This window comes from Ostrea edulis, chromosome 9 (genome assembly GCF_947568905.1).
Source record: "Ostrea edulis chromosome 9, xbOstEdul1.1, whole genome shotgun sequence".
Taxonomy (NCBI): domain Eukaryota; kingdom Metazoa; phylum Mollusca; class Bivalvia; order Ostreida; family Ostreidae; genus Ostrea; species Ostrea edulis.
The window spans coordinates 67,132,166-67,156,098 of NC_079172.1; the positions used below are offsets into that span (position 1 = coordinate 67,132,166).

The following is a 23,933-nucleotide window of genomic DNA, read 5'->3' on the forward strand; positions in this document are numbered from 1 at the left end:
ATATATTATAACATTTCCTCCGACCGAATGGTTTAACGATCTGTTATCAAACTGTCTACTATCAACGCTAACACAAGAATCACGTGCCTGTGACGTTACACAGTGCTAAAACACGTCATAACGGCATTCACACAAAATCAGTTCATCATAATAAGGCTCCGACCGTTATGATTCAGTATTTCCATAATATGACTTTAATCAAAATCAATGTACGGACCGTGATATACAGACTTCTTGCTTTACTTTGGATATTTTATTATGAAGGGCAAACTAACAACTCATCTTTATGACAAACAAGACGATTTCAGCTTCTCCATCGTCAACTTCTCATATACCTGTAGGCCTATTTATGTAGCTATATTCCATCATCATCTGTATTTATGTAGAAATATTCCATTATCATCTGTATTTAGTGTTTATGTGTTTTAACTGATTCTACACGCAAGAGCTTGTTCTACGTATGATCAAGACAGGGTACAGAAAAACAAGTTGATGTTACAGATGATTCAAAAGTCTTGTTTAAGGTCGATCGATCCTCATGTGACTTATCAAAAATAATGATTAAAAGTGCAAAAACTGTATTAATTTCCATTCAATATAGTTAAATTTAAACAATAACCATAGAAAATGTGTATGTTGCCACATTTTTAAAGATGTCAGACATAAAAAAAACCCAGAAGTATATGTTGACATCAGAAAATCACACATTTTCGTTGTAAAGAATAATTAGAATAGATAAAAACTTTTTGAAATGACAAATTTTAAATGTCAACAGTTAAAAATAATTGTTGATTCATAAATATGTATAAATTAATTGTGGATATTAGGGAAATCATGCATAATAGACATGCAGTAGAAGAAATACCAGCATAGGAGTTATTGCCCTTGACAACATTTTTTTAATTATAAAGAATTCATTATCACTAGAAAATATACGCTTTTTCAATATCAATAGTTTACCAAACTTTTTATTTTATGCAGTGAATAAAATTCCTCTGAAATATATATTTCTATCATGCGCAAAGTTTAATTTGATAAAGGTTTTGCAAAAACCTATGACATCACACGAGGATCGATTAACCTTAAAGTCAGCATTTTGCGAATTCTGTAGTCGTTAGAACGATCTAGTTTGCCAATACAATCTGTCATTGGGTGAAATGTTGTCTGACGCGTTTCATACCGATTGCTAGGCAGATTTTGACTACGGATGATTCTGTTTACCTATACTAATCAAGATGTAGGGCGCACGGCGTGTGTGATAGGTCGACATGAGATGCTCACTCCTCTTAGACACCCGATTCCACCTCTGCTATGTACAGGGGCCCGTGTTTGCCCAACTCTTAATTTTGTATTCCTTATAGGAGCTATGAGATTGATCACTTTTCGCTATCTTCACTTTTACTTTTACCAAATACTGGACTTTTAAGTTGTGACTTCATTTCTTTCCGTTGGTGTTAGTTATATTTCTCTCTTGAACATATTCTTTGGATTGTTTGTCAGTAACTGGACTCTTTGTTGAGGTACAGGTGTTTGTCGATGGAATATTTGTTGAGGTACGGGTCCTTGTCAGTAACTGGAATATTTGTTTTCGAGTGTTTGTCAATAACTAGAATATTTGTTGAGGTAAGAGCGTTTGTCAGGAACTGGAATATTTGTTGAGGTACTGGTGTGTATCAGTATCTGGAATATTTGTTGAGGTACAGGTGTGTGTCAGTAACGGGAATATTTGTTGAGGTAAGAGCATTTGGCAGTAACTGGAATATTTGTTGAGGTACTGGTGTGTGTCAGTATCTGGAATATTTGTTGAGGTACAGGTGTGTGTCAGTAACGGGACTATTTGTTTTCGAGTGTGTTTTGTGTGTCAGTAACTGGAAATTTTTTGTTGAGGTAAGAGTATTTGTCAGTAACTGGAATATTTGTTTTTGAGTGTTTGGCAGTAAGGGAAATGTTTGTTGAAGTACGAGTGGCATGTTTCTTAAGGTACATATTTTTGTCACTAGGTTTAAAAACGGAGATCCAGTTGAATGTGAGAATGGATTTCATTTGCCATTCCTTGAAAATTTTGACGATCGTCCTCTGTTCTCCCCTCAGATTCCAAAAATGTCATGAAAATAGCAAAGATACAAATCTGGTTGCTTTTCCCCGCATTCTTCCATGTACATGCATACATTATTCCGTTCCAGCTTAGACGGATGTAGAAATTATATATAGAAACGACTGCCTCCAGTTCTCCTTAAGTTACAATATCAAGTCCTAGTCACTAAAACACATTCCCTGAGTATCATACTATCATTCTGACGCTACAGGAGACCAGCATACGTTAACGAGGAACGGGAGGTCAGTCTATTTTATTCCATAATGCGATACAACATGCTTATATTGTACAAGAAAACATTGTTGGTGGAAATATCACATGTTTAGATGATAGTCTTAGTTGAATTTGACTTGGAAAACGACATTTTCCCTATATTACCTTATTTGAATATGGAGAATGGGTACAAAAACCCCCCAAAACCTGATATGATTTTTTCCCCAAAACCTAGACAGGAATCTAAATTACTTAAATACAATTGTTGAATTTGATGTGTTGTTGGTAATTTGACTCTTGATGCCCCTTCAGAAGGAAGATCAAACCAGAGAAATCAAATATGGTGGAAAATGGAGTATATACAATAATATTTTAGAATTCAAAAACTTTCAGATTGACTTTATTTAGTTAAAAATGCAGTTTTAGCAGAAAGCAATCTGAAAAGAAATAAAACCCTGCTGATATTTATATTTTCATTCACGCTTTCAAAAGCAAGTCAGCCATCATGGCGATGGGTTATTCGTCCTTAAGTTGCCAGCCTTTGATACTACGATTTCCCTGTTTAAGTTTTTCTGACACAGGATTTTCTATAGAAATGAATTGGGTCCAATCAATGCGTGCTTTCTGTGGATGTACGTGTGATCCACTTGTATTTAAAAGTGGTCCTCTTCAAGTGTCATATTCGATAATATTGGCAAATTTCAATCATTTCAGTTGATATTGTCCGCAGCAAAATGCGTTGTCTTGCTTTTCTTCTAATCTCGTTGGACCTAATAAAAGCAAGAGAATCGGGTGATTGTGGTGTGAAAGGGTATGTATCTATTGGTTACCATTCTATCAGATCTGATAGCCTATATTGTAAGAATCTATTTAAAATATGCAATGTTCTCTGTAGGGATCAACTGCAATGTTGCGACAATTACATGTTAAAGAACGGAACGTGTATCGGTAAGTTATATCTATTTTAAAAGAATGTATGCATGAGGGAGAAATTTAACACAAGGTTGCCTCATTGTAAATATCGGAATTACAAAGATTATAAGGAGATTGCTTCCTCATTACAAGTATACTAACATCCATGAGTAGATTTGAATGAAATATCACATTCGAAACGAGAGAGAGAGAGAGAGAGAGAGAGAGAGAGAGAGAGAGAGGTCAAGATCGCATAAATCATGATATGAAATGAAAGGTCTTGTCATAAAAATTCTATAACAGAATATGATCATTCTCTCTTATATACTTCAGGAGATAATTTTAAAAAAAACGAGTCATACTCAAAGGTCAAGGTCACAAGGTCAAACACCATAAAGAGTCTATATACTTAAAGGACACATCTCGTGTTTTCAAAGTATACAGAATTATATGCATTTTGTCTTCCTTATGCTTATAGAAATTAATTGTAATAGTTCGTTCGCTGAAGTATTGCGATAATTAGCCACAATACGGACTTAAATCTAAACCCCGATTTCAAAAAGCCTAGTTAATTAGATAGGTAGTCACGTGGTACAGTGACGTCATATGCGACCTTCGTCGATCAACTTGTTGTAAAAGTAGTGTTAGATATTTTTAAAAGCTCGGGTTTTAGGGGCCAATAATTATTTACCATGGATAACATTTATTTCGATGTTGACAAATTTCCCGAGTCTTATATCTTTTAGCCACCAGTGCATACAAATAGCGACCCAAATGTAGCGAGAAAAGCGAGTATGAAATCTGCATAAATTTGCGAGTAAATAATGTTTACATGGGATCACTGTCTAAACACAATTTGGTAATGCCATTTCTGTAAACAACTGTAATTAGCGTTGTTGCTTTTCTAAAATAAACAGTGCAATTATTATTAAATTTATTTTTGGAGAAGTTAGATAGGCCTAAATTATGATACGAAATATAGGCCTACTGTCACGGGTACATTTCGAAAAATAAATAAATAATAATGATCAAACTTATTGTGAAAATCACAATACTTCTAAATTATTTTATTAAAGCAATTTTATTAGGCCTAATCATTATTTTTTGTTATCAACACGTTGTTACTTAGGAAGTGGGAGCGCGGCGTGCTGTTGTTGTAAACACGTACGCGTTTCTTAAAAAAAATGAAAGCATTATAATTCAATTCAAAGTCGGGAATTATTATATTTTATTATTTATAATTGAAAGTTCAATTATCTTTTATCTTTAAATTTCTTTTTTAAAACTACCAGTTGGTATACACTGCTAGCAAAGTTCTGCCTATATGTTGTTACAAGGTGAAGGTCAGTTGGTGCGAGTGTGTACTGCATTCGAGAGCAGAACGGAAAGCATATGCCGTAGGCCTATATGTAACAGTGCGTAGCTTTGATAGAACCATTTTCTCGCATTTTATCTACGTCTTTGTCCAAGTGCTTGTTTGAAAAAGTACAGGGACAAATTCTACTAGGGGTTTTTATGGCAAAGTCGTTGTGCCGACAAAAAATATTCACGTCTTGTCCCTCATACCTTCCTTCGAAAATTGAAAAAAACACAGTCCAAATCCTCTCTACTGACAGCAAGTACACCCTTAAACGGCACAAAACACCCTAATGCAGTGTTATTTACAAGCTGTTGATGTGATAATTGTTTGTTTGTCAATTAAATCTAATCTGTTTATGAAATGGCTATCAACTGTTTTCAAATCTTCTCGTTCGAGGTCGCATATGACGTCACAGATAATGGCGGGTAAACTATCGAAGAAAATATGCATATCGCAAGATTTGAATTTCATCACTTTCAAACTCGAAAACTACGCAAACTGTTTCATTTAGAACACATGTAAAGTAGTTTTAGGCATGAAATGAATTAATTTTGCTGAAAAAATTAAAAAGTTTAAAAACATGCGATGTGTCCTTTAATGAAAGATGAAAGCATCAGTTTGATTTAACTTTGCCTTTTGGACACCCCCAATCCTTGTTGGTACATGCCTGACAAATGTAAAACATATACGGTACCAATTTTGATGCTTATACCACATGCTATTTTCCCTCCAATTTTTGGATTTGCGCATGCCTAATTAATATTTAGCTCTTTTACACGTGATCTAGCGTACTGAATTTGGTATAATAGGTCTTTATTCCTCTATCTGCAGTTGATGAACTCGATGTAGAAACTAACCATGATTTATTTATTGTATATTTTATCTTTCTGTAAATTAACAAATAAAATTCCTAAATATTACTTGCAGAAATTAAAGATCCTAAAAGATCTAATGCTAAGTAATGTAAATTTGTACGGTATAAAATTTTATGATTAATTCAAATATTTCTTATAACTTCTACTTATACGAGGGTCTCTACAACCCAGTAGCTAAGTACTTCGTTACTAGCTTGAAAATACGGATGTATATTTAATTGCTGTTATAAAATTTAGAAATTCATTTCAAAATTAAGGATTATCTCCCTCATGCATAGCTCTTATCCTTGGACGAATTTGGCTCCACTTTTTGGCACGCTGTTTTTGGCTATATTTAGCTCTAAAACTTCATAGTTATTTCGGATTTCAAACATTTCGGTTGAGCATCACTGAAGAGACATTATTTGTCGAAATGCGCATCTGGTGCATCAAAATTGGTACCGTATAAGTTTTACATATATTGAATGATAAATGTGGTGCTAGCATTCTTACCTGTTTTAAAAGATAGGTTTTCCCAAATCAGGTTAGTGGAAGATGTCCGAGGTTTCATTAGTCAAGAATGAACTTAAAATTTCGACCTATTGCTTTCACCCTGGATAAAATGAAAGATTTTGCTCTACGTAGATTATTATATAACACCATTACAGATACATGAACTATGTCACTTTGGAAACCATTTTTTAAAGTAAAATGTACCTTTAAACAGCATTGAACAAACTTTAAAACACGTGTTTTCGAAAATTTGTATAGTAATTGGATCCTTGAATATATTTCCTCAAAAATCGAAGACAGACTCATACATTTTGATATAAAAATCACCATCACGATTAATCAAAGACTAGATTTTATGACATCAAAGGCAGTTGCTTCGTCATTAAAAATGCAATATCTAGTCATCAGTTATTCAAAAAATTCCTTTGTTAAACACCATTCTGATTCCACGCAGAAATACTATGAAGTTGAAATTGAAAAGTTGCTAGAGTTCCTCATTTACTATATATTCATAGTCTTTGGTGATCAGGTTTTCCAACCAACTTATTGGAATTCACATGGACACGAATTGTGTCCCTTTAAAAGCTGACCTTTTTAAAGATATTCTGATGAGGCAGAATTTATTTATTCAAATAAAAAAGATTTTTTCAGTTTCTCCGCCATCAATTTCCCATATTTATGTAGCAATATTCCATTATCACCTGCATATGCTGTTTATGTTTCTCAACTGATTCGATACGCAGAACTTGTTCTGCGTATGATAAGTTTAGAAACCGAGCAGGTTACTCACAAACGAGTTGGTGATGCAGTGGTTTAAAAAGTCTCGTTTAAAATAAGATTTTCGCAAATACTATAATCTTTATCTCGACCTAGTTTGCCAATACGACCTGTCATTGGGTGAAATGCTGCCCGAGGTGTTTGATTGTAATACCGTTCTTTACACACAGTTTCAACTACAGAATACTCGCGTTTACCAATCAAGATCTAGGGCTCACGGCGAGTATAATCGATCGACAGGAGATGCTTACTCCTCCTAGGCACCTGATCCCACCTCTGGTATGTCCAGAGATCCGTGTCTGCCCAACGCTTAATTTTATATTCCTTGTAGGAGTAAAGAATAGTCACTGTTCGTTATCTTCACTCTTTCTGCTAAACTTTTTTTTATCAGTTTGGATTTGTGTGTAGGATGTGTATTGCCTTGGGAAGATACCTTTTGAGAAGGGTTAAGCTGATCTCGGAATGTATTAAAATCATGTCAAGTAGGCGGAAAACAGCTGAACAAATTCCACAATGAGGAAGTCCGTGAATATCTGTTGAAATATTCCTTTGTTTCGCAAAACAAGCGGGAAGCAATTGAGCATTTAACCTGAAACCTGCCTGTTCTGCTCTCAGCTCCTTGAGAATTTACACGTGTGGATGTTTTTTCCTGTCAATAAGGCATTTTGACTTGATGGATTCTTCTCGTTTTTATTGGACACTTTGAGATGTTTTATTTTGTCTGCAACAACTATAGAGTACCGGTACATGTATATACAGTCTTTTGACTGGCGCAAAAAGTGAGTACCATGGTGCCTTTTCGTGTGTTAATGTCATTTCAAGGTCACACTCTTTTTCGAATAAAAAGACCCTAGAAATTCCAACAGAGCAGATATGAATTGTATATACAAGTGATTCATGACAAATTTGTCTGAATTTGCAGCGTAATTCATACATACATATTTATGTCTGTTTGTATAACAGAATTAAAATGAAATATTGGTAAACTCAATAAAATATATATCATACACCAAATTTCCTCTGATGGTTTTAGATTTCTTTTGGCATATCAATCGTTTTTTCTGACATATTTCTACTACTTAGATTTTTGAAAGGTTTTATATAACACTGGTGTAATAAGATAAAGGTTTTATATAACACTGGTGTAATAAGATAAATGTTTTATATAACACTGATGTAATAAGATAAAGGTTTTATATAACACTGGTGTAATAAAATAAAGGTTTTATATAACACCGGTTTAGTAAGATAAAAGGTCAATATCTATTGGGGTTGGGACCGATACATTCCATATTTCCATTTTTAAAAACTCTATGTCCTATCTTTTTAGAATACAAAAAAAGTTGATGCCCTACATCAGATGTGTAATAAAAAGTGTTTGTCCTATCTAATACATAAATATTTATGTATGATTGAACAACATTTTTACTTCATTTTGAAAATCTTTGGAGTTCTTCACAATTATCATTTGAAATGTTATATCAACTGAGGGATTCAATTTCCTCTGAAACTTTTGCTCACTTTATCATGTTTGTTCCATAATTGATCTAGTTAAGTTACAAATCTTATTATTTTCATCTTACTTTTTTCTCTTTTAGGTTAAGTTGTTTAAAGTGCTACATTTTGCATATTTCTAAATTACTGTTTTACTTGTATTTACAAGTATTTTTCACATCTTGGTATTCTATATGAAAGGTGAAGGTAACGAACAGTGATCAATCTAACAACTCCCATAAGCAATATAAAATAGAGAATTGGGCAAAGACGGACCCCTGGATATACTAGAGGTGGGATCAGGTGCCTAGGAGGAGTAAGCATCCCCTGTTGATCAACCGGTCACACCCTCCGTGAACCCTATATCTTGATCAGGTAAACGGAGTTATCCGTAGTCAAAATCAGTGTGCCAAGAACGCCCTAACAATAGCTATGGAACAAGTCAGACAGCATTTGACCCAATGATAGGTTGTATTGGCAAACTATCAAATTATCAAATATGTGTTTAAACTTTAGTTAAATTCTGGTTTGTATCCTTCAAGTTATGATATACCATTTTTATTTTCTATAATTGAAATTCATACTCCATGTAAAACTTACATGTAATTTTTGCAATTTTATTCACAGCTGAATACTCATTTTGTGATTTTTAATTACATGTTTTGGTATTAAATATTTTCAAAGGTCCAGTTTTTATTGCAAATTGTCTCTAGTATATTCAACTTGGATATCAAATAAAGCATGCATACAATTATCAATATATGTAAGATAGTTGAATTAAAAGTTTGAAATACAATGTACTTTATAATCTTATTTTTTCAGTGACACATTTCCAAAAAAATATAGCTGTCCTATCAGTGTTGAAAATAAAAAAAGTTGGGAGTCCTATTAGTATGTAAGTCAAAATGAATGTGTGTCCTAGTGCATTTTGAACCGCCCCCGACCCCCCCCCCCCCCCACAACCCCCAATAAATATTGACCGGTCCCTTAATACGGAACTTTCGGGATGTGCCGGAACGACCGATTATATTTGACGTTTATACATCACGGTCACGTGATAATAACCAATTGTAGGGCAAAGTTGACATTGACACAAATGGTGTTTCGCTAGCGGACAGCCCGTAAAGAGCTAATCGCTGTCTTACGATGACGATCCAAGTCACTATTGGTGCTTAGTACCTGGGAGTAAGTTAGATGGAAGGGGAAAGGCGTATATAGACGCGTATGACTGGATGCAAGGCGTGAAGTTTTACCGACATCCTCAAGATATTCCCTATATTTATTTCCCTCGCCAACTCACATTATTTAATCAAATGCATTTTCCTATAAAATGGTTGTAGTGATTCCTTACTTTCAAAGATAGCATTTAAATGCAGGAATTTGATAGTAAATGAAGTATTCCATGCTTGTTTACTTAGTTGTTATTGTAATCCGGAAGTGACATGCCCTACAAATTACGTTCAACGCGCGATAAAAGTCAGAGTGGATCCGTATCTCGAAAGTCCCGTATTATATAACACTGCTGTAATAAAGGTTATATAAAACACTGGTGTAATAAGATAAAAGTTTTATATAACACTGGTGTAATAAGATAAAGTTTGTATATAACACTGGTGAAATAAGATAAAGGTTGTATATAACACTGGTGTAATAAGATAAAGGTTTTATATAACACTGGTGTAATAAGATAAATGTTGTATATAACACTGGCGTAATAAGATATATATTTTATATAACACTGGTGTAATAAGATAAAGGTTGTATATAACACTGGTGTAATGAGATAAATGTTGTATATAACACTGGTGTAATAAGATATAGGTTGCATATAACACTGGTGTAATAAGATAAAGGTTTTATATAACACTGGTGTAATAAGATAAAGGTTGTATATAACACTGGTGTAATAAGATAAAATAAAGTAAAAAAAATTTCTTATGTTTTCTTTATGAAAAGATCAGGTACAGAGAATGTAAAATGACCCTAGAGTGATAGTAAGTTCAATTTATTTTCTCCCTCAGTGCCCTCGTCCGAAAATAAATATTTTCTTGACTATTTGATAATAAAACAAAACAGAAAAAGTGAATAGGTTGGTTGCGTTCTTACAAGATCGCTTTTAATAAGCAAAAATCAAATCAACAAAGCTGAAAAATCACTAATGAAAGCATATGAATTCAAAGCTGAAAATGGGTTGGGAAGGAGGGAAAGCTAAGGCACAGAAATACAAAAGCGACCTTTTTGCTGGTAACGAACTTAGCTCTGCCCGAAAACTGACCAGTCGTAGTTTATATACTAAGCGCAAAAGCGCTCGTGCATGAGCTCAAACATCCGCGAAATGCATTTACGGAAAATAACGAAAATTGACGAAATTTAAAACGTAAAGAAATAAATATATCTTAAGCTCAAATTTACAAACAAAGGAATGGATGCCGTCAACATAAGCAAGGTGAAGATAACGAAGAGTGATCAATCTTATAACATTCTTCGTCATAACAGAATTCAGTCGTGTATTCCAACTTATTTCAAGTTCAAATCTACACCCAGTATTTCCTACAAATATACTTCTACTATTGCATCCAAACTTTTTAATTCTAAGCAAACTTTGGAGTGCTTAGATATAGACCACCTTATACTTAATCCACCTACGTGTTCTTGTTCTTCATCTTCTTTCAACTATAGTCCAGCTGGACATGTTATTACTGGTGATGTTGATATAGTTGAAAATGAGGACTTCAAATTACTTATTCTAAAAGGTCCTAAATACAGAAAACCTCGGTCTTTCAGTTGGCGACAGAACTTCATCTCTATTATGAATTATGTCAAGGACTATGCCAGACGATGTGCTAAATATGAAAAACAAAAACTTGATACATTGTCAGAATGGATTAAAGTATAAGATAATTATCAAAATCCCGCATTAGACATATTAAAACAAAAGTACATACCATATATCCTTCTGTGTTAAGTAAACCAGAAGTGATCAAATAATTCCAGCTGATAAACTTGTAAAAACATTGTCTTTGTTTGTGAGGCTCACTATTACAACTGTATTTTAAACGAACTTGGCATTAATTTCACTTTTGGTAATCGTACTTATACTCCAACTGCCCTTTCAAAAGACGAAAGTCTTCAAAACCATGCCATTTTTCAGTTTTAAACACATTTAATATCACAGTCAATGGGTAGGATGAATATGAGTTACCGTACCTATACTGGATTCCTAAACTTCAATAAAACCCTTACAAACAAAGATACATTGCTGGTTCCAAACAATTCTGAAGAACGTTTAGTAAACTTGAAATCGCAAAACTTTTCTCCAATCAACACCAAAAACGTATGACTTTTCAACACTTTACACGACCATTCCTCATTAGAAATTAAAGACTAGATTTTTTGACATCATAGACAGTTGCTTCTTCAACAACAATGGAAAACGCAAATATTCATATCTAGTGATCAGTCATCCAAAAAAATGACTTTGTTAAACGCCACTCTGATTCCACGCACAAGTACTCTGAAGTTGAAATGATAAAAAATATGCTGTTCCTCATTGACAATATTTTCGTGGTATTTGGTGATCAGGTCTTCTACGTGAGAAGAAAAAATCTCTTGCTGTGGCCTTCAATTCGACATTTAGATATATCGAAGACGTTTTATCTATTAACAATGTTAATTTTTATTCATATGACGATTCCACAGTGAACTCAAAATTGAATACACCACAGACTCGTCAACTTCTGCTTCATACCTAGATATTTTATTGAAAGTAAATATTAACGGCCAACTAACAACTCAACTTTATCACAAACGGGATGATTTCAGCTTCTACATCGTCAACTTTACATATATATGTAGGAATATTCCATTATCACCTGCATATGGTGTTTATATCTCTCAACTGATTCGATACGCAAGGGCTTGTTCTTTTATGGTCAGTGTTTAAATCGAGGCAAGCTACTGACAAACAAGTTGATGGTGCAGGGGTTCCAACAGTCTCATTTATAGTTAGCATTTCGCAAATTCTATGGTTGTTATAACGATCTAGTTTGCCAATACAACCTATCATTGGGTCAAATCCTGTCTGGCGTGTTTCATACCGATTTTTAGATCGTTCGTGGCACACTGATTTTGACTCGGGTAATTCCGTTTACCTGATCAAGATATAGGGCTCACGGCGGGTGTGACCGGTCGACAGGGGATGCTTACTCCTCCTAGGCACCTGATCCCACCTCTGGTATATCCAGAAGTTCGTGTTTGCCCAACTATCTAATTTGTATTGCTTATAGGAGTTATAAGATTGACCGCTGCTCGTTATCTTCACCTTTCATCATACACATTTACTATTTCCCGTTACTCTCGTCAGTTACGACTTAGTCTGGTAGGTTTATAAGTCTTTTTTGGTTGATTTTGTTTTACTTGAGACAAAAGTCAATACTTTCATATTTTTTCCCGTTGATTCATCGTAAATATTGTTCCCTACACATGTAATTACACAATACTACTTCATTAGCATGATGATCCTGGTCTCATTTGATATTCTTGGCTATAACAACTGGTAAGGGATAAAGTTGTTGATTTTCTTTTCTTTATTGTCTCTCAGTCTTCCATTAACATATGTTCAAATGTTATACAGAATGTCCACCTGGTAAATTTGGCGAAAGCTGCTCGGAAAATTGTCCAGATGGGTACTATGGAAAGTTCTGTACCAGTAAGTGCACTTGCTCTGAGGGAGATATTTGTCACTACGAGAAAGGCTGCATCCAGAGTCCAGAACGTTCTAAAGCAAACTATGGTAATGTAAATTATACATTCATTTTTTAAATTAGATGTATCTTTCTTAGCATGAATCAGTCAAAAATATTTTCAGATAACATATTTCTAATTCCTTCATCAACATTTCAGATGATTGTTTACAGAACGAACCGAGGATGGGGTTAGATATTTTCTCTCTTTTAAATGAATTTTTTATAATATGTACACTATGATTGAAAACATGTTTTTCTGTTATTTTATAGAACTTTAGTGCGAAACTTGTAAAAATTTTGAAATGAAATTATTTGCGAAATTACTTTGAGCATATGTAAGGGAGTGAGATCAAAAGTTAGATATCTGATAGAAACCTCAATTTACATAGTTTTCATCAAGACACACTTAAAACAATTATAATGTAATTACACAATAATTCTGATTGAATATGCAAATATAACAAACAGTGATCAATCTCATAACTCATTTAAGGAATACAAAATTACGAGTTGGGAAACACGGATCCCTCGAAATACCAGAGTTGGGATGAGGTGCCTAGGATCAGTAAGCGGACACACTCGCCGTGAGCCCGATATCTTGATAAAGTAAACGGAGTAATCCGTAGTCAAAATCAGTGTGTAGAAAAGAACGGCCTAACAGTTAATATGAAACCCGTTTGACAGCATTTGACCCAATGATGATAATTATACCATTATAATGACAATAGAATTTGCGAAATACATGAACTGAATTTAAACGAGAATAGATGAATGAAACCCTAGTAACATCAACTTGTTTGGCAGTAGCCTGCCTCGATTTAAAAACTGATCATATGCAGAACAAGCTCTCACGTAACGAATCAGTTAAGAGACAAAACACCATATGCAGGTGATAATGGAAAATAAAGCTACATAAATATAATAATGATGATGGAATATTGCAACATAAACATGGGAAATCGACGACGGAGAGGCAGAAGTCATCCCGTTTGCCAGAAAGTTGAGGTGTTAGTTTGCCGTTCAATTTTCAATAAAAATATCTAAGTACGAAGGAGTTTTGGAAAACTCCGTGGTGTCTTTTATTTCGAGTTCACTGGGATATATCGATTGATTGATTGTATATTATTTAACGTCCCTCTCGAGAATTTTTTACTCATATGGAGACGTCAACATTGCCGGTGAAGGGTTGCAAAATATAGCCCTATGCTCGACGCTTACGGCCTTTGAGCAGGGAGGGATCTATATTGTGCCACACCTGCTGTGACACAGGGCCTCGGATTTTACGGTCTCATCTGAAGGATCGCCCCATTTAGTCGCCTCCAATTACGGCAAGCAAGGGATACTGAGGACTATTCGAACCCAGATCCCCACATGATGGGGTATATCGAATCGACATATGAATATCATGATTGTTAATACACTGTAGATAAAACGTTGTCTTTTGATTGAATGAATCTTGCATAAATATATGCATACTGGTGCTTGTGCAGAAAAATACTCTGAGCAGATGCCCCTTTCTCGTTTTGATTTTCTCTCATGTGGGCAAAATATGCACCACCCAAACTCCACCGGAGTACTTTGCGACAAAGTTTGACACTGCGCAATCAAGAACTCAATCAAGAGTCATCCACCTTCCCTCTCACCTACATACCTTTTGCTGGACCATGCACGTTTTCACCAAGCAATTGACCATGTGTCTTAGTTTCGTAGTTGCACCTATCTATATGCTAGGAGTCATGGTGGAACCTCCATGTTGTATATCAACTTTCAGCTACACTTGACATATATTCTAAAACTATTTTATTCATTTTTACACATTTAATATCACTTCAATCATGGGATATTTCCATTTCATAAGAAAAATTAACGGGTCATTCTACATAAGAACGTTTCAAAAGGTTATCTCGTACCGAAAGGTATTTGTATTATAATAAAATCCATGTCGGATGACCAAAACTTCCGGGAATTTTTACTCACACCCCACCCCCAAACTATCTGAATTAAGATTTTCCCTCGACATTGATCTTTTCATCTCGCCCCTAATACATTCACTTTCTATCGCTTAGAAATATTTTCAATACATGCATATTTAAGTCAATCATTTTGAAATTTTGATAATGAAGTGTGTTTTGGTAATGAAACAAAGCCATCATTCTATTCCAAATTAACCTAAACATTGATATCTAACAGGAACAGAAGCTGTTGCGTGAACGAGAGAACTGTGGGAAATCAATGTCAAGGTATCAAAGTTACATAAAACACTTCTATATTTAGAGTTAAATTTGATTTGTTTAACCGTTAAATATATTCAGGAATGTAATATGAATATAGAATTAAATTCTATCATCTTTGACAACTTACTTTTTATATCTTAGAGTGTTGGAGAGGGCGGTATGGCAAAGACTGTAAATACCCATGTCCTATACGTAGATATGGGCGATTCTGTCTGGGGACGTGCAACTGTACAATGAATGAAATCTGTAACCGAGAGACGGGTTGTATAGGTAACAGTTTTGTTGTTTAAAGGTGAATCATTCTGATTTCGATCGTAACATAATTTGATTGGGTGATTGGCGTTCATCAAATTGATAACGTACATAACGTATAATACATCCGGTCGACAGGGGATGCTTACTCCTCCTAGGCACCTGATCCCACCTCTGGTGTGTCTAGTGGTCCGTGTGTGCCCAACTACATGTATGTATTTTGTATTGCTTTTAGGAGTTATGAGATTGATTACTGTTCGTTATCTTCACCTTACATTTTTGCGCCATAAAACGAGAAGAATACAGATTTTCAGAATATTGCCAGCATAGTACTAGTAACTATATTGCTCCGCGTTACATCAGATTAACATTTTCATGTTGATAAGTATTACATCAGATGTTTAAAAGAAAGCACATTATAGGAAAGTGAAGATAACAAACAGTGATCAATCATAATTCCTGTAAGCAACACAAAATAGAGAGGTTGAGCAAATACGGACCCCTGGATATACCAGAGGTGGGATAAGGTACAAAGGAGGAGTAAGCATCCCCTGTCGACCGGTGACACCCTCCGCGAGCCCTATATCTTGATTAAATGATTAATTAGAAAACGAAGTCTACATATGTATTCCACATTTTAAATTTTTTAAAAATGTTGACATCCAGAATAGATTTCATTTCCATATGTTGCAATTACTTTAGAAACATTTTTAAATGAAAATTAAGCTAAATGAAATATTTGTCTAACACTTTCTTTACAGTACGTGTAGTGCATAAAATGAAGCACTGAGTTTCTGAACAGTTTTTATTCATTTTACAGATACAACAGATGCTACGACGAGTAAAAGCCCGGATGTAGGTAATATGATGGTGTTGTTGACTGGGGTTAATGGAAGTAGTTTGATCCCGTGGGAACGGGGTACATTCTGCATTTATTATTACTTTCTACTGGTGAATCCTGTAACACATCTCCAGATAAAACCCAGAATGTGGTTGTAAGCGACCTCAATCTAAAAAGCAAAGATTATTTGTTCCGTAGTCATCAACCTCTGTAGCTATTGCTAACTTGTTGTACTTTTATTACTTTCAGACGTCAACAAACAAATCACTATTGGTTTACGTCAATCACGCGGAGACTACTATATCTATTCCGTACACATTTAGTGGTAGCGATTAGTCAACAGACGAGTTATTTCCCTTTTCATGCTTACTTGCGGACTGGACAGTAACTCCCTTAGAAATTTTTAAAAAAAAAAATCCATAAATGCACACCACACAATGAACGGAAATCCGTAAGCTACTCAGTTTCTGATGTTACTCGTGTATGACGACGTCATATAGTTTTTCAGGTCACAGCGTATTCTACATGAGTGAAATCATACAAGGGACAATCCCAATGAAGATTTCCTATCAGTATAGAAACATTCTGATCCCAATATGTTTCTATGTTTTGGTATAGAAACATGTTGATCCCAATGCGGTTTGGTATAGAAACATTCTGATCCCAATAGGATTTGGTATAAACATGTCCTGATTCCAATAGGGTTTGGTACAGAAACGTTCTGGTCTGGAGGTTACAAAACTTTTACCGTACTCATACTTAAACTCAACCTTGTTTGTTTTGAGTACAACTCTGAGCAAGCTTCCAGCACGTACTCCATATGAGTATGAGAATGATTTTATAAAAGTTTTATAACCTTCATGTTTGAGTATGAGTAGGATTAATCATTTAGAGCACGGAGTTTGAGTATGAAAATGTGCTTTAATAAGCTTTATAACCTCCAGGCCAGATCCCAATGCGGTTTGCTATCAAAACGTTCTGATCCCAATATGGTTTAGTAAAGAAACGTTCTGATCCCAACACCGTTTTGGTATAGAAAGGTTTTGATTCCAATGTGGTATGGTATAGAAACGTTTTGATCCCAAGACGGTTTGATACAAAAACGTTTTGATACTAATAAGGTTTGGTGTAAAAGCTTTTTGATCCGAATACATATACATGTAGCATTCCAGATTTCCTAACCCCCTCTTGATCTAACTCAAATTTGGTATTGACAACGTTTGTGAAGATTCATTAAATTTGTGAGAGCTAGTTTTCGTGGATTGTCAAGATTTGATACTTTTGCTGCATGTAATTTCCCATTTATGATGTTTAGACTGAATTGAAGTATTCACGAAAATTGAGCCCCACCAAATCTAATGATACCACAGTAATGAAACAAAAGTAATTAAAGATCTTATCGCTTTTGCTGCTATAAATTTCTGTTAGATAATAACATTTGGTACGATTTCGTTATCTTCACCTTTCGTATTAACTTTTGGTGTATTTTAACTCAATAAGATTTGATAAAATATTAACTTTCCGTAGGATAATAACACAAGATAGTAACTTTTCGTACGATATCTTTACTTGTAGATCATGAAAACACCACAGGAAGTTTTGCAGATATGAAACAAGGATTATCTGAGAAATCCTTCTTGATTGTTATCATGGGTGTCAGCATTGGGATAATTGTCACTGGCATAGTGGGGATTGTTGTACTAAAGAGGTTTGTTACCTTTATTAACTACAATAGAGTTACAAAGCAGATACGAATGCGATTGTGTGATTGTTTGTGCCAGTACGTTAGACTGATACGTCGTATGATACAAAACAATTTTATTGCACAATACCGTACTTTGTATATATACGAAAATGCGAAGGCAACAGTGATCAATCTCATGAATTATTATATATTAAGAATAAAAAAAACGAGATTAGGGCAAACACGAACTCCTAGAAACAACAGGGATGTATCAGGTGTCTAGGATGACTAAGCATTCCCTCTCGACAGGTCACGCCCGCCGTGGGTCCTATATCTTGATCAGGTAAACGTAGTCAAAATCAGAAGAAATGGTTTAACAATTGCTATGAAACACGTCAGACAACATTCGGTCTAATGACAGGTTGACGACAATATAATTTACGAAATGTTGACTTTGAAAGATACTGTTAAAACCCATGTAACATCAGCATCTTACCTAGATTTATCAACTCAACATCATGATAAACAATATTACTTCAGCTGCCTCTGTGTATGTAGCAACATTCCATTATTATCTGCATATCATGGTGTATATGTCTCTCATCTGATTCGATATACAAGGGAAATTCTGCGTATGATCAACTTAAAAACCAAAATAAATTGATATTACATGGTTTTTCTCATATTATGGATATCACGGATGCAACGACAGTGTATATTGGTTCACTAGGAAAAAGCATGAATATGATGGCACTTTTCCCAAATGCACAAAGACGTAAACACAGTCATGGACATCGTTCATATTAAAGACCAAATATACACGATGTCACACTTAATAATAGATAAATAGGTCCACATCATATACACCAAAAACTTTAATCTGTTCCATTGAGACTTTGAATACGTTATTTGAAGAAGCCAAAGCTATTCCATACTTGAATTTTCTACAAATATACTTCTACTATGAAAGGCGAAGATAACGAACAGCGGTCAATCTCATAACTCCTATAAGCAATACTAAATAGAGAATTGGACAAAAAAGGAATCCTGGATGTACCAGAGGTGGGATCAGTTGCCTAGGAGAAGTAATCATCATCTGTCGAGCGGTCACGCCCGTCGTGAGTTCTATATCTGGATCAGTTAAACGGAAAAATCCATAATCAAAATCAGTATAAAGAACGGCCCAACAATAGATTGGAAACACATCAGAAGAGATTGATCTGCGTATGATCAGTTTTTAAATCGAAGTAAGCTACTCACAAATCACAAATTCCACCTCTGGTATGTCCAGGGATCCGTGCTTACCCACCTCTCTATTTTGTATTGCTTATAGGAGTTATGAGATTGATCACTGTTCATTATCTTCACCATAAAAATAAGTTGATGTTACAAGAGTTTCAATAGTGTCGTTTAAAGTCAACATTTAGCAAATTATATAGTCGTTTTAATGACCTAGTTTGTCAACACAATCTATTATCAGGACAAATGCTGACTGTCTTGTTCATGCCGATTATTAAGCCGTTCTTGGCACACTGATTTTGATTTCGGGTTGCTCCGTTTACCCGATCAAGATATGGTTCTCAAGGCGGATGTGACCGGTCGACGGGTGTGCTTACTCCTCCTAGACACCTGATCCCACCTCTCACATCTAGTATATATTCAAGGGTCGGTGTTTGCCTAACTCTCCATTTTGTATTCCTTATAGGAGTTATGAGGTCAATCACTGTTCGTTATCTTCACCTTTCATTGAGAATAATAAATATTCCTGTCGACATTAACTCTGTTGTTAACATACATTTATGTATTATAAGAGTTAAGTTTTAACACACAGAATAGCATGACCTTGAATCGAAGTAATCATACCGTAAGATTAGTATGTCATGTTTCAAACTGAGGTTATTTGTTATGTGTTGTGTACAGGTGACTGTTAAGGCCCATGGGCCTCTTGTTTTGAAACTCGTGGTGTCTATTGGTAAGATTTTCAACTAATATTAAAATTTGCATGGTGATTCTTGTGATTTTTAAAAAATATTTTTATTCAGATTGACAATGTTCAGATGTGGGGAGACAGTTTCTAAAGAGCATAAAGGTAGAAAAAACTATAGTAATCTTTGTGATCATTTTTACTGATTTAAAAGATAAAAAGATTTTTACGCTTATGCGTCATGCAGAATTGGCATCAATTATCCTTCATTATCAAAACAGTATTTTGTGGTGTACAAATATTGTTCTTACGTATTTAGGTTTACAAAATATTCATCCTAGAGAAACATTTGTACAACATTTGCGTCGTGTATATTTTCTCACAGATAAGCGTTTGCCAAGCAGGGACGAGCTTACAGCGACAGCGTTATCGTCGACAACCATTACCGACCACAGAGAAAACCCAGCAGTGAAAGTGTCTAATGAACCTCGTCTGACATCAACAAAGAGCCGCACATTAGGTCCTAGTACATATAGCACATTGCAGAATCCCTCAAGTTCACAAGACCTCAAAAACACGAACAAGCAAAAAAGACCCATGCTTATATTGGAAGAAAGTTGCACGCATCGAATGAATGGGAAAGCATCCACCTTGCCAATATCTGGATTAAAAGAAACAAGAGTTCCATTTAACATCCAAGATAGGCGACCAAGGGAGGATTATTTGGAGGAAATGCAATCAGAAATTTTGAAACCTGAAGGGGGAATACTAACCTTTGAGACTGATGTCGAGAGTAAAAAATATAATCGTTCAAAATACACAATTGATAATGAGATCAGGGTAAATTGTGAACTGCACGATTTTGTTTCTACAAAGAATGAAACACCCAAAACGTCTGACGATCTGAACTCCAACAGATATAGCCTAGTGAAACGCATGTAAGGTTCCGTTGTTATTCTCTACACATTGGAGGACTTTCACAGCAATGTATTTTCAAGGATAAAATGTCCTAGTGCGAATTTGGGAGCAAATCTGGTTTTGGAATTCTATGTAAATTAAAAAAAATGTTTTCAAAGGAGTAAGACCTTTATTATATATATGCATTGCATACATTAAATTTCATACATTTGACAATACCGGACCTCTACATTTTTCCTAGGAATGGAATACTAGATTATGATATGATTTTGATATGTGTCTACCTTGAGTTTTCAAATTGTACCATTATTATATTATTCCAAATTCTTTCATGTAAAGTCTTTCAAAACAGTGTTTCAACATGTAACTCGGTTTATTTCGATTCAGTCTTGAGTATCGATAGACCTTGCGTTTCTAAATCGTACGTTATTAAATCTTTTCCCGTATTTCTGTTTTTTTTAAAAACAACATTTCAACCACAACTCATTTAACTTCATTTCGGCGTTTACAAAACATATCCAATATTGTAATGTTCCGGATTCTTGCACGTCATTTTTGTACTCCTAAACATTTAGGGGTAAATTTAAATCAACGTTCGACTTATCTTATCTGGCTCACGGCCGGTGTGACCGGTCGGCAGGGGATGCTCATTCCTCCAAGATATCTGATCCCACCTTTGGTATATCCAGGGGTCCGTGTTTGCCCAACTGTACATTTTGTATTCCTTATAAGAGTTATGAGATTAACCACTGTTCGTTATCGTCACCTTTCACACATAATGCAGATATTTGGGAAATGATACTTTTAGTTCCCTATGCATGCGTAAAGATCGATCTGTAGCGATACCAATACTAGAATGTGTAAAGATCGATCTGTAGCGATACAAATACTCAGCTCACTACGTTTACACATAAATTCTAGTTCTCCAGTACAACCTGTCATTGGGTCAAATGTTGTCTGACGTGTTTTATACCGATTGTTAGACCGTTCTTGGCACACTGATTTTGACTACGGATAACTCTAGTAATCTACGGATAGCCCATCGTCTGACACAATCCTCGTACAATAGTGTGTAGCATTATCTATATCTTCTCAGTATAGCAATGTTATACACATACACAACTTCCCATGTTTATGTAGCACTATTCCATTATCACCTGCATAATGTGTTTATACATTTGTATCTCTCAACCAATTCGATACGCAAGAGCTTGTTCTGCGTATGGTCAGTTTTTAAATCGAGGCAAGCTGCTGACAAACAAGTTGATGATAATGGGGTTTCAACAGTCTCGTTTAAAGTCACCATTTTGTCAATTCTATGGTCGTTATAAAGATTCAGTTTGCCCATACAACCTGTCTTTGGGTCAAATGCTGTTTGGCATGTTTCATACCGATTGTTAATAAGTCCAGAACTATATAACCACCACTGATTATTATTACATGGTTTATTGTAAACTTACAAAGAGGTAAATATATCACAGAAAACGTTTTGTTTTAAAACTAGATGGACATTGTTTATAGTGTTTAATCCTGAAAACATTTACAATATTCATGGATTTGAGAGAAGAAATATATATACTTGTGTGCATATATATATATATATATATATATATATATATATACTGAACATAAGTTTTGACCAATGTAAAAACTGGTTCCTATGTAAAGACTGGTTCCTATGCCATAAAACTTGGACAACTCTGATTTCAGTTTCACTTTTTAATCATATGTTCCTTCTGTTAAAGTGAGATTTAGTTCAAAAGTCTGGCTGTGATGTTGACATATTTAACAATTTTTAGAGAAACCCCCCAAAAAATCACCAACTCTGTGATGTCATATTCCAGAAGAGGAATTATTTTTGGGAAATATATAATTCTCATTTCTGTTTCCGACTAATTTTTCTCGGGAAACTGATTCCAAGAAATCAAAAGAAAGTTTGAATTTTAGGGCCAGACATACATTGTAGCTATCATCAAATCTTCAGACTTTCCAAGTATTGCTTGCAAACTATGTACCACAAATATACAACATTTTCAGTTTTATAAACTTTGCAAAATGAAATCAACAAGTTTTATTTTGCACAACTGATAATGTAACAAATCTGCTCTCTAAATTTCTCTCATAAAACACTTTTATACACTCACAATCCCACAATCTGGGCGGAGCTGAGTTTTATACACACTCACAATCCCACAATCTGGGTGGAGCTGAGTTTTATACAAACTCACAATTTCACAATCTGGACAGAGCTGAGTTTTATACATACTCACTATTTCCCAATCTGGAAAGAGCCGAGTTATCAACACACTCACAATCTCACAATACACAGAAAGTGGTACATCAGTTCTCCGACACATCACCTCAACGTAATCACATTCACAGGCACCTCAATGTAATCACATTCACAGACACCTCAATGTAATCACATTCACAGACACCTCAATGTAATCACATTCAGTCTTGTTTAAACAGGCACCTCAATGTAATCACATTCAGTCTTGTTTAAACAGGCACCTCAATGTAATCACATTCAGTCTTGTTTAAACAGGCACCTCAATGTAATCACATTCAATCTTGTTTAAACAGGCACCTCAATGTAATCACATTCAATCTTGTTTAAACAGGCACCTCAATGTAATCACATTCAGTCTTGTTTAAACAGGCACCTTTATGAAACAAAATCGTCAATTTTTTTGTCTTTACAATGTTTCCTTCCTTCACACTTTATTCCATCAGTACATGTCATCCACAGCAATGTTTATAGTCGGTGGCTCCCCCTGGTGTGTTCCCTGTCCTGAATTATTCCCCTTTATTCCTCCTCCTCCTCCCCAAACCCACGAGGCGTAGCCTGCGCACCGTACAGGATTTCTGACAGTGTGTCCTTACTGTGCTTAAAGACTTGCAGACAGCTTGGTGAACAGGCTCGAAAAAGAAATGGAAGGTTCTTGATTCCGTGAAGTTTGCTAACGGGACGGATAATTCGCAGACCCGGTCCATACAGGGCTCCATGGCAACAATCACACACTGATCGACTGTAAAGACACAGCGATACATGTATACAAAATAATTCATGTTCCTATCTCGTATATTATACTGCTCATTTATGTTTTTCAGTCA

General features: G+C 35.0%; 1 protein-coding gene across 1 annotated transcript; it reads left to right on the forward strand.

Moving 5' to 3' along the window:
- Positions 1–2,986: 2,986 nt before the first annotated feature.
- Positions 2,987–21,034, forward strand: LOC125658879 (multiple epidermal growth factor-like domains protein 10). The gene is made up of 10 exons (XM_056150402.1): positions 2,987–3,119; positions 3,204–3,256; positions 12,852–13,010; positions 13,121–13,151; positions 15,154–15,203; positions 15,339–15,467; positions 16,270–16,308; positions 17,866–17,998; positions 20,017–20,063; positions 20,284–21,034. Exons 1-10 carry the CDS (start codon positions 3,043–3,045, stop codon positions 20,838–20,840), a joined length of 1,275 nt encoding a protein of 424 aa, XP_056006377.1. The 5' UTR covers positions 2,987–3,042; the 3' UTR covers positions 20,841–21,034.
- The last annotated feature ends 2,899 nt before the right edge of the window (positions 21,035–23,933 follow it).